We start from the raw sequence: 16,099 nt of genomic DNA on the forward strand, positions 1-16,099 counted from the left end.
TTACTCTCTCCCACAGCAGAAATTGAAAATGCGGCCTCCATACATTCAGTGATTTCACCTAAGTCCCTTTACATAACTCTGTAATAGTTTTAGAATATAAACATTTTGTAATATAATTTGCAAGCACAATTTGTACAGGCCATAGTGGTCAAGGGCAAAGGCTGACTTCACCAGGGGTGCCAGATGCCCTCCTGGGCAGACTGTTCTGCTGGGCAGTGTCCACAGCTTCTTCGTGTGATGACTCTTTCGGAGTCTCTCCTCTGCAAAGGCATCACTGTTGTAATTCAGTACTGGCTCCCCTGCATGACTAGAGTCAGACAACCATGTCCATTTGTCTAGTGGGATACGGGTGAGCACACTCTGTGTCCGAAAGAGACCAAGCTCAGACCCACATCGTTCATTGATCAGTAGCTCTAAGGCCGACCTGCCCCTACCCCCACCCTCTTTTCCCACTGCTTTCTAAATGAACAGTGGCTGATGCTACTGAGTTTTTGTTTTTTTAAATTTTTTCTAGATCCCTTTGATAAAAATGATAACCCCCCCACTATCCAGGCTGAAATCTACTTGCAGAGACCAAGAGAACTGTGAACTGCAGGTTGTAACTGTAAAATAAAGCTATGTGGTTTTTCAACAATTAGACGTTTCTGGAGGCATGCAAAATGGTACGTGCAGTCTGGGACACGTGCTTTCTCTCCCAACATCAGCTGCAAGTTCTAATTGAGACCACAAATCCCCCAGGTCCTTAAAATAGAGTCCTGCTCGGTGCAAGTTCTTCTTTACAGATGATTAATTCGGCGCCAGTTTCACAGTAAAACACTTTGTTCCAATTTCTGAATCATCCACATAGTCATGGGTAGCAAGAACAGATAAAGATGCGGTCTGTCACTCCAGACAGAATAGAAATTTTTTTAAAGCTGCTTCATTTATGAAGCAAACATGAACTGTTACCCGCCTAGAGAAGAGAAGAAAAAAGAGAGATGATAGCATATCTGCTTTCTGCCTTCTTTTCATTCTCAGTAGCTGAATGCATATGACTACGGAATGAGTAATAGATTTACAATGTATGCTTCACTTACACAGCCTAAAATAACTTGACAAATGTTTCCTAGATGCAGTGATCAGTCACTTGCTGATCTCCCCAGTAACATTTTACATAATCTGAAATGATCTTACTGTTTACTGAGTGTCTCTTCCCATTAGAATGTAAGCCCCATGAGGAACATAGAGCTTTTGTTTATCTTTTTCACTGCTGTACTCCAACACCTAGAACAGTGCCTGGTACAAAATAGATACGGGTGTCCCCTGCTTTTCAAAGTTCCCTTTATACCACTTTGCTTTTACAAAAGACCTACTTTAGTACCTGTTTTCGACAAATGAAGGAAATCCAAAGAGGATTTTTGCTTTTATGAAAAAAGGCAAAAAGAGACCGTGGCATTCAGGGTTTGTTCTGCAGTGAGCCTACAGAGGCAGCGTGCACCGCCAGCAGTGAGAGTGGCACCGCCAAGTTCCTTCCCCGGAACTACACTTAGCCTCTCAGCATAAAGCCACCATAGCTCTGAATTGTGTCTGTGAGCATCTGTGCTTTACATCGATTTATTTTATGCGTCCCATTAGCAAGATGTATCCTAAGGTGATTGCTTCTTTGCTTTAAGCCATTTTGGTTTAAGACAGGTTTCATTGGAATGCTCTACTTTTGCATAGCGCTGGAGGGGGCCACTTGTACTCAATAAGTATTTCTGGAACATAGAGTGATGAATGAATACCCTGTGGCTTTCACAGCCCCAAACACACCACAGATTATCTCCAATTCTGATAAGAGGGTTATCAATCTATGTAGCCTTGAATTTCTCTAACAAGGCTGCGAAGAGCTTGTAAACAGGTGGTGAGGGGAGAGGGTCTGAAGAACAGTGGCGGTGTTCAGAGTGGAGAAGTGGAGGCTGATGGAGTGGCATGAAAGAGATATCTGGGACAGGTGGAGAGGCTGATCAGAGGCCACCCACAAATGACAGCCTCCTAGCCACAGATCAGTGCCAGTATCTTGACTGCCTAGCTAGGTTCTAGCAATCCCTTCTCCCAACTGAGGAAATAGCAGCAGTAAGATCTCCTTCAGTAGTGTCAGCCAAAAAAACAGAAAGACAGAAATCCTGGCACCACATCCTGACAAAGCCTCTGGGGAAGTTCATTTGGCCTCAGCACAGCTTACTGTACTTGCTGAAGCATGAAAGCCAGACTCTGTTTTAGCTTTTCAGTGCTGGTGTTAAACCACTGAGCTTTGGACTCAGCTTTCAGATTTTTCAACTTTCAAGTGAAGTATTTGTACATCCTTGTCTTTTTCTTTTTTTTTTAATTATAGGCATCATTTGCATGCTATCTTCAATCACAACCCCTAAATAAATGTGTATTTTGCATTTAGTTTCTTCCCTACTCTTTTCCTATTTTGTCCTTATTTATCAATCCGAGAACCAGAGATCACTGGTTTTAAAATGTTTGGGATCATTACATAGGCTATATATAAAACTTTATAGTATGAGTGATAAGAAGCACAGCGTTTTCTTCCCAGTAATATGCTAAATGTATATTATATGCTAAATGTATATTCGTATATATACGAAAATGTATGCAATCGTTAAATGTAATATATTGAAAATGTAAATATATAAAATGCAATAATATACTAAAAACCATATTACATGACAATTTACCAAACAGAGAACTCTAAAAAATAGAAAACCTGTATTTAGGAAAGCAGAATTAAATACTGAAGGAAAAATTAACAGGCATTAAGAGCAAATTTCAGAAATGCAAATTACCTAGCAGATATTTTAAAAATAAAAATATATATATATATATATATATATATATATATATTTTTTTTTTTTTTTGGAAAAAGCTACAAATAACTTGAAACTCTAAACGTAAGCACAGAGAAGCAAGATTGGAAATCTATTCTGATTATGTCTTTGGATCATCTAGGAAAGAAAACAAACTTAAAAACCAACAAGTGGTTTCCCATAGAACGAAACTACCATTTTTATAATAATACCGTGGATTCTGGCAACAACCTCATGAAATAAATAGGGTGAGTATTATTATCCTCCCCCATTACATTTGAAGAATCAGGGGTTAAAAGACAACTGACTCATCCAGGAACCTACATCTAGTTAAGGTGCAGATTAGACCCAAGTCTAATCCCTTCTAATCCTCTGCATCACAATGTATCTAGAGAGAGCGAGCTCCAAACCAAAACCTTCAAAGTTCTAGAAATTCTTAGGAAATATGTGGTAAAGAGTCAAAGATCTGGCCATTGGTAACCAACCATTATTGAGTCCTGTGCAATAAATGTCCCAGCATAACTTGCCCTCATCCCTATTCCAATTCTAGGATCGACTTTCTTCTGTCTTAGATCTACTGTAAACTTCCAGGTTGTGTTTCTTTTATGAATCTCTCCACCAACCTAATTATAATAAGAGTTACTTTCTAGGGATTTCCCTGGTGGCCCAGGGGTTAAGAATCCGCCTGTCAATGCAGGGGACATGGGTTCGAGCCCTAGTCCGGGAAGACCCCACATGCCGTGGAGCAACTAAGCCCGTGTGCCACAACTACAGGGCCTGTGCTCTAGAGCCCACGAGCCACAACTACTGAGGCTGCATGCCACAACTACTGAAGCCTACATGCCTAGAGCCCGTGCTCTGCAACAAGAGAAGCCACTGCAATGAGAAGCCCGTGCACCACAACAAAGACCCAACAAAGTCCCAACACAGCCAAAAAAAAAAAAAAAAAAAAATTACTTTCTACACTTACCATGCTGGCATAAGTCCCTAAACATGGCCATCTCAGTACCTACAAACTCATGCTATTTACCGTCAACCAAACTGGGCCTTCTCCGTGATTACACGGTCCTTCTCCCAAGGTCTCAATTAAAATTCTTTGTGGATGACTTCCCAATCCCCAATCTATTATTTCCAGCCCTTACTGCACTCTGAATTTCCAGTGAAGCATATTTGGCCACTGGTTAATAATTACTAACGGCTTCTTCTCCCATTGTTTTCTATTGGCACTGCCATCTGGTTAGTCCCATAGGCTCCAAATCATCCCTGATTACTGTCTGTGATGTCAAGCCTCACATCCCATCAGGAACTAGGACTTATTCTTTTATTGCAGTGACTCCAAAATGGCCCATGCTTTCCTATTTCCATGGTTGTGACCCTAGTTCAGGTTGTCATTCTCTCACATCTGTTTTGAAGATTGGCCTCCTAAGTGGACTTCTTGACTCCAGGTCACCACTCCCATCCATCTGGCCACGCCAACGTCGGATTACTTTCCTAAACTTCTGCTTTGATTGTATTACTCACGTCTTTTCTAAACCCTCCAACAACTCCTTATATTACTCAATAGAGTGTAAGCCCTGTACTTGGAATTCAGACCCTGTTTCAAACTGATGCCCATCCTTTCTCAGCATTTTAACCCTTTATGTGTACCTCTACTGGAGTCCAGCTGTACAAACTCGAATACAGTCTGTACTTTCGGCTCCCTGATTTAACTTATGCCATTTGCAGTATCTGGATTTACCCCTTCCCTATTGCCAGTAAAATTTTAGCAATCATCCAAGATCCAGTTCTATACAAATGCCACCTCCATCACCCATACAATAAAGCCTTTCTCCGAGTGATTTCTCTCCCCTGTTAAATAAGACAATTGTATATGGGTGGTACAATTCTATGGGATGCCATCTGTACCATTCATTATCTAGAGCTATGTTCAGGGCACATCCTGTACAACCATATGCAGTGGCTTTGCCTTTGACTCCTTATTGCATTTCTTTGTCAGCTCCTTTTGTTGTTTTTTAACCAAAAGCTCCTTTAGTCTGTTTTAAAATAGGTTATTATGCATACATCTTATCTCCTTTTGTAGGCCATAAGCAATTTGAGGACAGAACTGGGTTATATTAAGCTTTGCATCCAACAATGCACATACTAGAGCTTGTTGGTGTCACATTTGTGGTTAGAATGAAGAGTAAAATTGGGCTATGATCTACTCTATTTCTTTCTCTTAAACTGTGCTACACGCAACCCAATAAATGAAAAATTCTTCTGGGATGCCACATACGTATACTTGTCATCAGCTAGTTGACTAAATACATTTTTAACTTTTTGCAGAGATAATTTCACATTTGATGTCAAATAAACACAGCTTTTGTATATTTTCTCTTAGAGGCAACTTCTTTTGTTTCTGGTTCATTATCTACATTCCTTCCTTGTATTTAAAATATCAAATCCTCCTCTTCATTTTCCAATTATAGGTTGGAGAACTATTCCATATGTTTTCTATTCTAGTGTTCCAATATTTGTCCTGGTTTAATTTGTTTTAGTTCGTGAAACTTCTATTTCAGGGAGAAATCCTTGCCACAAACCTGAGTCATTCCTTATATTTTCCCCTTTTTTTTGTTAAGCAAGAAAATGACTATAATCCAAATTATATCCAATTTTTAAAATATATAATTACAACTCCACATTTCATTTCTATCTTGGTACTTTTTACTACTGTTCTTCTTATTTCTTGGCATATTTCCTCTCCTACCATGTCATAGTCTGTTCTCCCAAGCCTTTCCCTCCACCACATCTCTTTCCCCAAATTATACTCAAATTTCCTTGGCAGGTTTTACCAAACCTCTGTTGGTACAAGGAACAGGCTTTCTCTATACAGTGGGTACTCAATAAATGGTTACAAATGATACATATATATTTTGACTTCGGGGTTTGCAGATTCATGATAATGAGCTGCTTCTCTTTTCTTCCTTTTATCTATCTTGCCCTCAGTATTTGAATTCTTATTTACTTCTACCTACACACGTCTATTTTTGTTTTTACTCCATAAATTTTATTCTCACGTTACTGCAGTTCTCTGAGGTATTCATCCATCTCTCCATTCATTTATTCAACAGATACATTCATCACTTGCATGTGCAAAGTGTAAACTATATAGTTTAATGGGATTCCAAAATGAAATTCAGAAACAAATCCTGTCCTCTAAGAGCTTATGGTTTAGAAGAGGACACAAAGCGTCTACGTAAGTGGCTGTAAGTAATGTCTATATAAGTAACGGTAACTAATACCATATTAATACTGTATGAAATGTAACACAAAATATAATTAGAGGGCCATAAAAGAGAGATTACTTTCATTTGGGAAATTAGCTTTTTGGAGGTGGTGGTTCTGAGCTGAGCCTTGAGAGAGCCTTGCAGAGATGGTGAGAAGTAAGGTCATCTATTTTACACCAGCTCCTCAATGATATGTGAAGAGTTTATTTCTAAACAATCTGGGGCTTCTTTAACCTGTCTAATTTCATTTGTTTAATTATATGAGTAATATTTCAGATTTTAAGAAAAATAATTTAGCCATTTCCCATATGACTGTATTCCCCCTTGCTGTACATACTTTGCTGTCCTCCTGACCAAAATCAGCAAATTAAACACACACATACACATACAAGATAAAAATAAACCTTACTGCACTTTTTAAAAGATTGTTTTAAAACATCTTATTTTATTGCAGTAAGAACACTTAACACAAAACCTACCCTCTGAACACAGTTTTAAATACACAATGTAGCTTTTTTTAACTCTAAGCATTATGTTGTATAGCAGGTGTCTATAACGTATTCGTCTTGCAAAACAAAAAGAACCTTAAAAAAAAAGGCCACTTCAGCAGAGCTATCTTCCTTACCATTTGGTAAGATTTTCATTTAGGGTTTATTTATTCACTCAGTCACTTCAACAGACATTTATTGAGCACCTACAGTGCTTAGGCAACAAGTGAGGTACTTGTGAGTAGATATAGCAAGGAGCAGACAGACTCACTTCCTGTCCTTGTATATTCCCTGACTAGTATGTTTAAGTTGCTTGACTACAGCTGCTTTAAAATGCCATCTTTTTTTCTCCTAGACAAGTGCCCTGGGCTTTTCCATCATAATCCATTTCCCAAATGTCACAGGACAAATGCCACAATTAAACACATCACCTACGTGCCAAAACAGGATTCCAGTGATGCCATCCAAAAGCAAACCACAGAGAACATTACTTGAGCCTTTCAGGTTCAATTAACCATTTAATGTGTAGTTGGTGGATGTCTGGCTTAAGGGAAGTGAAACAGCAGATGGGGAAAAAACAGTAGGTTTGTACTGGGATTGGAGGTCAAAGAAATATGTTTCTTGGAATAACAATGATTTCAGCTTGGGGAATATTGCACCTGAAAATAAAAAGGGTCAAGTGAAGGGTTTATTCCTTTACAGTGTTTGACAGGAAACATCAGCCTAGAGGGAGCTAGGATGGGAGCAGAAGAAAGAGAGGGTGCTATTCGTGCTCCAGACGTGGTGATCAAGGGCATGATTCAAGGCAAAAATGAAGTCTGGGTAATAGCAGGGTTAAAGTGTTAGAGGCATATGCGACATAATTACTATTATTATATGATGTTATTTTGGGCTGTTGAAAAATGATGTTTGATAAAAGTGAGTTCCTGGAGGAGACAAGAGGCTCTGTGACCCAGTTTCCCTGGGGAAGTTTCAATCTAGAGAGAAATCTCTGAATCTGGGACAGAAGGGAAAGCTGGAAGGACAGTGACCTGTAAGGAAGAGGTGAAGCTCACCAGAGACCATGTCTATAATAATCAGGCGAGTAATTGATCCTCTAACCACGAGGGAGTGCAGGGGAAGAACTGAAGATTTAGGAAAATGAAAGAACACGTACACACCACTGTAATAAATGGGGGTTCGTGAGCAGAAGAGAATTAACAGTGAGTTGGCGGAAGTACAAATGGGAAGAGCATGCATGATGTTGGATCAGGTGAGCGCCACGCAGGGTGCTCCCTGCACTGCGTCTGCAGCTTGGGCGTTGAGAAAGTAGACAGGAGAGGGGAGAGGAGGTATAAACACCAGCGCCCTCTGGTCATGTTGTCCTAGTCTCCCTTCTCCCCAGGCCCTTCACAGACCCACACGATCACAACAGGTTATCTGTCCCCGGTTTATATTCAGTGTGTTCTGGGCTCTGGACTGTGATGAGGCACGAGTATTACCAGTCATGTGGCAGGTGGCACTTTACCTTGACAATGTCCCTCTCCTACTGTATGGGATTTTGACCTTTTCTACTTTTCCTTAAAATAGCAGGGCAATGTTTTTGATTTTCATTTGTTTCAGCATTTAACAAATGAGATACTTTCCCTATCATGTTACAGTAATCACACCTAATTGAAATTGGTTTTATTTATTCTTCCTCTATTAATAATATTTTATTTTAGTCCTACTTTGCCCCTTGTCTAATTTATTTTCTGGCCTCAAAAATAGGAAACACTCAGAAATTCTCTGGTGGCCCAGTGGTTAGGACTCCATGCTTTCATTGAAGGCATAGGTTCAACCCCTGGTTGGGGAACTAGGATCCCCCAAGTCCCAGTGGCACAGCCAAAAAAGAAAAAAATTAGGAAACACTCAACTGTTAATGCTTTGTATATCTCCCATACAAGATGAATCCACTAAACTGGAATAATATTGCTTGCCTTTCAAAACTTGAGAATGCACAATTCAGTTATGTAACAGCTTCAGCTAACATACTGACCCCAGCTTGATAGAAGACTTAATAAATTTTGGTGTCTAGGATGCTGTATAGTTCTTGGTTATATCTTTTCGCTTGAATTCTTAAAACTTACCAATGTACGAAAGTAACAGTGTTGATACAAGCCACAATTACACTTCTTGAAACTCTCTCTCTTTTTCTTGCAACATACTGAAAAAGAATAAGAAACATGCTTATTTGCATTTAGACAGAGATTCTGAACTAACCATGATCTGGGCATTGTAAAGGGCAGTTTTTATTTTTCTGTAAGTACAGTAGCAAAAGATTGCAAAATTGAGTGGGAAGCTTACCTTCATACTATTACTGTAGGGAAGAGGGAAGACTTCATCTGCTTCCACATAGTCTCCCCAAGTAGTTAAAAAATTCTCTACGCATATGCAGATACACATACGGAAAATGCTTATATGCACTTAATTTGTGAATATGTACACATGCAGCATGATAGAAGAGAAAATAACATGCCAAATGAAAACTATAACTGAATGTAAAATCAAAGCATTGGTCCTAGAGCAGTATGGGATAGGGTAGAAAAGTGATCAGCGCCAGCCACCATAAGTGGCAAGGTCTCACAAAACAGTTTTTGTATTTGGCTTTGAAGAAAATACTGAGTAGGTTGAGAAAAATTAAGGGCTCTGAAAGCCAGAGTGAGGTCAAATATATGAAGTATGCAAGAGAAAAATCACTGAAAGTATCTTGACTAGGAAGTGATATTAAGAATGGGGTTTACAGGGCTGCCCTGGTGGCGCAGTGTTTGAGAGTCCGCCTGCCGATGCAGGGGACACGGGTTCGTGCCCTGGTCCGGGAAGATCCCACATGCCACGGAGCGGCTGGGCCCTTGAGCCATGGCTGCTGAGGCTGCGTGTCCGGAGCCTGTGCTCCGCAATGGGAGAGGCCACAACAGTGAGAGGCCGGCGTACCACCAAAAAAAAAAAAAAAAAAAAAAAAAAGAATGGGGTTTACAGAAGAATGAGACAAAGGTGGAGTTTAGAAAGGCCAAGGAAAAGAAAGATTCTGTGGTAGCAACTCAGTCAAGACATAATAAAGATATGGATGAAGATAATGACTATTGCCAAAGAAAGAGCTAAGCATGTCTTGGCTATAGTGTGGAAAAGAGGAGAATAAGCAAACGTGCCTCCCGAGCTCCATGACCAGGAACGTGAGCAAGATTCTGCTGTTTATAGAAGTAAAGAGAGCAGAGATGATACCATAAGAAGAGTTATGAAGACAATTATATGAAGGTATTTCCCAAGTAAATGGAGATGTAGGATTGAAGAGACAATGAGGGATCAGAGATGTGGATAAAACTTGGAAGGCATCAGTTGGCAGCTGCCATCATGAGAGTGAAACACTTCTTAAAAATGTTATGAGCACATGCACGGTAGGTGAAGTGGCAAGGTCAAGCTTACTTATGCACACATTTAGTAAAACAAAATACCTTATCTCATTATCCTCTTCATTAATCTGTATATTTTCAACTGCCCTTGTAAGATTTGGTTGTTTCTTCTGGGAAAAGAACAGTGATATATACATATATTGTAAAAATATCAATATATCATGTACTATTTAAGAGATAAACAGTCTCCACCTCTATGTTTCCATCAGCATGCAGCATATAAAAATACTTTTGCAATAAGAAATTATGAAAAATGCATGGTTTTATCAACTCAGCATTTTATGCTGATGTTGAAAGAATAATAAAGAAACTGAAAGATTTAAATAGTAATCAAAAAGACATTTCAAAAAGCTGAGTTGCAATCATTTAGCATATTTAAAAATTTTAGACAGGCTTCAAGACAAAGAGAAGAAAAGCGTAGAAATACAGAATAGCAGATCATACAAATGGCATTTCTAGCTGGTTTTAATCAAATCATCATATGATTTTTCAGCATATTTCTTCCTTTTTATATTTAGTTCAGGCTAATAAAACCAGTTTGCATTTTCTTATGTATGCATTCTCAGCTAGAGGGGTGGTCTTCAAAGCATAATGAGGAACGGGGGAACCTTTCTAAGATGCACGATCTGTGGAGGTTATGAATTAAATCATATCCCATCTTATTGTTTTCTTGGTAGGATCCTTTCTTAGAAAAGGGCAGTTTGTTAGCTAATCATTGATGTAATATAGTATGAACAAATAAATATATAAAGTTCAGAAATTTTGTGATCAAGGGGAAAAAAAAAAAGAATAGCAACACTTACCTTCCAGTATAAGGCTCCAAAAGCAAACCCAATTACAAGAGAAAAGAATGCTGGCAATGCTATGGCTGCCCATTGTAGGCTGGAGTCTTCAATGGGATTTGAGGCCTTCCCTGTAATTTAAACAGTACAGTGGTGAACACAGTATATCCATGCCAGAGGTTTTGCTCTTATCCTGTGGTTGTTCCCAACTGTTTCCGAAATGTACTCTTGACCTATCTGTTTAAAATATTTAAAACGCTGATTTTCCTGCTTGCAATACAAGTCCATGTAGTCTCCAAAAGATACAAGTTGAAAAAAGAAAGAAACCCCACAGACAGAGGGCTATTTGACTTGGTTAACGCAGACCCATATGGAACACAGATGACATATACCTGCAAATGATTTATATCATCAAGCAAATCCATCTTCCATGCCTTTATCTTCTAATATCTTCTCACTTTCTCACACTTCACATCTTGCCAAGAAATTTTAAAGAAGACATTTTGCAACCCGGATCAAGGTCTGGATGCATGCATCAAGCTATGTTTGGCCTGCCTCAAATATTAAGTTAATACCTGTACATTGTGGTTAGAGTACTTTTAGGGACCTCAAGTTTAGAATTATGGTGTCTCCTCATCACATCTTCAGCTGACATTTATTGGATGCCAGGTAGGGCCCAGAACTGTACCATGGAGTAAAGGTTTGAATTTTCAGACTTCCTGTGTTCGAAAGTCTGAGACTACTGAACATGAAAGAATGGCTGGAAGTACCAGTGTCCCCTTAAGCTGACTCTAAATATGTAATTTAGTGAGAGAGAAGACACACACATGAGTTTAACTTGGGACACCTCCCTTCACCCTGCTTTGCTCTTCCGTGAGAAGCAGAATGATTCAGGAATTAAACAACACATCTCCCCCAAAGCGTCTCTTACTCCCAACACAAAACTTAACATTTTGGCAGATTTTTCTGTCTATCTCCTTACAAGGAGCAGCTTAGTTGTTTGAAAACATTGACACATATGTGTCAACTTATAAGAGCTAAACTTTCAGTTTTCTTTTGAAGATGTAATACAGTTAGAAATTGTACACTTTCAACAATCATATGATCAAAATGTAAACCAATCCAAGGGAAAGTGACTGTTTTGGGCTATGATATTTTGTAATGATACTTGGGTACTGTGTCAGCCTATAGTCACCTACTTAACATATAAAGTACCTAAAGTACATAATATAAAAGAACCAAACCACTGTATGTGTATCAGCATTTAAGATGGAAAAATAAACTCACAGATTTAACCAAAGAGGCAAGAAACAAATGTTATCTATAGCTCTCAAAACAGTAAGTCTGTGTGTGTGTGCTGGGGTGGAGAATGTGGGGGGGATGTAGTGAGTCATGGGTGTCCCTTATACTAAGGGACATTGGGTAAAGTGGAATCTTCCATTCACGTAACCATGAATCACTTCCTTAAGACTAGAGTGACAGGGCTTCCCTGGTAGCGCAGTGGTTGAGAGTCCGCCTGCCGATGCAGGGGATACGGGTTCGTGCCCCGGTCTGGGAGGATCCCACATGCCGCGGAGCGGCTGGTCCTGTGAGCCATGGCCGCTGAGCCTGCACGTCCGGAGCCTGTGCTCTGCAACGGGAGAGGCCACAACAGTGAGAGGCCCGCGTACCGAAAAAAAGAAAAAGAAAAGACTAGAGTGACAGCTCTTTTGGCCCACCTCACATCCTATAGCCCCATGGGAAATATGTTTTAGGCATCTTAAATTAAAGCTCAACATGAATTCTATCACCAAATTGAGCCTTAGTTATAACATGGGATTTGGTATAACTGAAGTAATACTGTTATTCCAATAATATAGCTATTTTAAGGGTTATATAAGATTAATGTGTACTTGTCAGGGATTTTACTACCATTTATTAGGTGTTTTCTATGACGAAATGGATTTGGAGTTAACACGCAATTCCGACCATTTTAGAAATGCTTATATCATTATCTGTAAATAATTTGGCTGTTTGTGTTTATATTCCAGTGACATGTTTGAATTCTCCTTGATGGCCAACCCACGATGGCCCACACTGTCTATTGGGATTGCTGGCATGTGATTATGATTTGGCCAGGTGACATACACAGACATATACAGAGAAAACAAAGAAAGCTATTAATATTTTGTCCCCAGCTCCAATGGAAAACTAATGAGCTAAGATGGTGCTATGGAGAACTCCATTACCTATGTTTGGGCAGCCAGATGCCCCAGAATCAAGGCAGCTAAAACCCTGCTCTTCTTGTTCTATCCAAAAGCCAAATCTCGAATTGCATCGATCAGACCAGAGGAAAGACCACACCCACCAGCAATAAGCAAAAGGAGCTTACTACAGAGTGAGGTGTTCTGGGATCCCCACTCAAACTCTTTCTCAGGTAGGAGGACAGCCCCTGAGGGAGGTGTTTCTTTAGAGGCTAAAGAAAGCTCACCTCCCTCTACCAGAGCACTGTGACTTTTTAACCACTTTAAACTTCCACCCCTAGGACTATGGCCCTGAACACAGTTCTGGAATCTGACTAACACGCAGCAGCAGTCCTCCGGCAGGAGAGAGGGAGGGGGAAGGGAGGGGGTCGGACCCACAGGAACTGAGCCTCCCTCCCACAGAGGTGTCACCTCGCCTTCCTTATTTCTCTTGTTAATGCAAATGCAAAATTTCTCTTGTTTCCTTATTCCTCTTCACAGCCGGGCCTTGGGTTCTCTTCAGTGATCCTGCCATTCCTCTTCCAGGGAGAGAAAAATTGATGTTAGCAGAAAAGGCCTGCTTATGCCTCCAGGGCATGACTCCCAGTACTTACTACTGCGGCTATCAGCCAGGGATCAATGAGATCTGAATTATGTGCCTCAAGGCCCATATGAAGGGTATTAGGGCCAAAGTTTTCTTTTACGAAAAGATCGCCCCAGAAAGTGTACGGGGTGGTGGAGCTCATCTGGACAGGATTTGAGTAATCCCAAATTCCTGGGTTGTTTTCATGTTAATTGTATCTCATTATTATGAAAGCTGTCCACGGCTCAAAATTTGTGGGAACTGATTTGTGTGGTTTGACTAATAACATCAGACATCTGTACAAACACAGAACACAAAAAACTGTGAAACAATTTTGCTGAACTCCTTTGTAGAGTGAGTCTGCTTATGGGGACCATGTCTATGAACATGGCTCTCTCCTTGGTCCTTAAAAAGTACGCAACTCAGTATTCTCCCTTGATTCAGATTCAAAGCTCACCACAGGCTTGCCGGCACTTCAAAGCTCATCACTGACCCAGCCTCGGTGCTAGATCTCATTGTTCTAATAATTAATGATGAACATATACTATACATCAAGCCTGGCTCCAAGTATACATGTGCTAACTAATTTAAAACTCACAGAAAACCTGTGAAGGAGAGATTATCAACCTCCATTTGATTGAGGAGTCCAGAGAGATTAAGACAGTTGCCCAAGGTCACATAGCTAGCCAAGGTCTAGAGCTGGGATATAAACCCAGGCAGTCTGACTCAAGACAGTCTAGAAGATGAGTAAGTTAATGCCAAAGTAAGGGTTTTCTTCCCTATCATTTAAATATACTCTCTGTAAGAATCTCAATCATTTTAAAAACATCCTTTTAGCTTGGTACAAAGGATATTACTGTAACTTTGAAAACACAGTTCCCTTTGGATAACTTATACACTGTTACATTATCCCATGATTTTCCCTTATAAGCTACAGAGAGGGCACTTAACACCTCTGAATTCCTCCTCCATATGCACTGGTCCTCTGGCCAGCCTGGCCACATTTGGGGTCTGTCTTATCCCTGAAAACTAGCATGCTTTCTTCAAATTTCCCCGACCCTACTCCTGAAAAAGTCTTACCTCCTTTATGCTACAACTAAAAGCTTTTACATACTTCTAGTATACATATTATATTATAATATAAATAATATATATTATAAAATACTATGACTATTTTTATTTGTGTCTGTTTCTCCTATGTGAACGTACACTACATAAGAGCTAGTCTTGTGCATGGGTATCTAAGTGCCATATTCATTCATGAGTGACAACACCTGGCCAAAAACTGATTATGCAAGACCCATATTTTTTACAAAAAGGAAGAAAAAAGAAAGGAAAACAAAAAAGAAGACTGGTCATTCATGTTGCAATTTAAAAAGTAGCTATAGGGCCTCCCTGGTGGCGCAGTGGTTGAGAGTCCGCCTGCCGATGCAGGGGATACGGGTTCGTGCCCCGGTCTGGGAGGATCCCATATGCCGTGGAGCGGCTGGGCCCGTGAGCCATGGCTGCTGAGCCTGCGCATCCGGAGCCTGTGCTCCGCAACGGGAGAGGCCACAGCAGTGGGAGGCCCGCGTACCACAAAAAAAAAAAATAAATAAAATAAAATAAAAAGTAGCTATAAACTCAGAGGTACAGGACCAAATAGGTGTTTTATATTCAGTTTGTCTTTTAAAGTAAGTAGAAAAGATTTTTTCTTCCAACCATGATTATAGCAGATTAGCCTTCCCAACTTAAATAATTATTATACTAAACAAACTATACGAGGCAGCTATTTTCAGACATCAGCCAAAAGGCAGTCCAAGAGTGTAATCCCCGAGAAAGGAAAAAACACACGTGGTAAGGCTCACGATTGTCCTGATTTTCTGGCTGGGAGGCACCTTCAGACTTAGTAGTCTCACTGAGGGAATTAGAGAATGAAGTTCAGGGTTGCTGCCCTAGCTGGAGTTTGTGAGGCAGGGTTACCTGTGGGAAAGGAGCTGTGCAGAACAGGAGCAGTAGAAGTCTCTGGAGGAGTCTCGTTAAGTCATTGGTTGACTAATAAGCTGTACAGACACAGGGAAAGACTTCACAAAACCTGGCAATAAACAATGCCCAGGAAGCTATGACTTTAACAGAGACCCTAGCAGTCAATTCAGAGACAAAGGAGTTCTGACAAGCAAGAATGGAGAGATTTTCCAGGTACTCAAGAAACATCTCAGAAACTCCATGCCTTAGAAATACAGCTACTCTCTCACCTCCCTCTAAGAAAGCTTAAAAACATGACTGGGAAGGAAAATAAAGCTGATCTGCTAGGAATTGAACTGCCTACCAGAAAAAAACTCAAAAGTCTCTGAAGGAATGCTACAAAATCCAGATATTCAACAACATAATATCCATAATATCCAGCATATGTTCAAAAATTACTAGCCATCTAAAGAGAAATGTGACCCATAATCAGGGAGAAAAAAAACCAGTTAATAGAAACCAAGCTGGGATGACCTACATGTTGAAATTAGGAGA

At 40.0% G+C, this 16,099-nt stretch overlaps 1 protein-coding gene across 1 annotated transcript in view; it reads right to left on the minus strand.

The window, feature by feature from the left end:
* Positions 1 to 882: 882 nt before the first annotated feature.
* The window catches only part of KITLG (KIT ligand), a gene marked incomplete at both ends in the record, with an annotated part of 87,186 nt that continues 71,969 nt past the window's right edge, over positions 883 to 16,099 (minus strand). The window contains 3 exons of the mRNA XM_079714241.1: positions 883 to 952; positions 8,694 to 8,770; positions 10,817 to 10,926. Of these exons, the coding sequence (XP_079570367.1) occupies positions 883 to 952; positions 8,694 to 8,770; positions 10,817 to 10,926 (257 nt within the window). The remainder of the gene's footprint in view (positions 953 to 8,693; positions 8,771 to 10,816; positions 10,927 to 16,099) is intronic.

This window comes from Hyperoodon ampullatus, assembly GCF_949752795.1.
Source record: "Hyperoodon ampullatus genome assembly, chromosome: 11".
NCBI lineage: Eukaryota > Metazoa > Chordata > Mammalia > Artiodactyla > Ziphiidae > Hyperoodon > Hyperoodon ampullatus.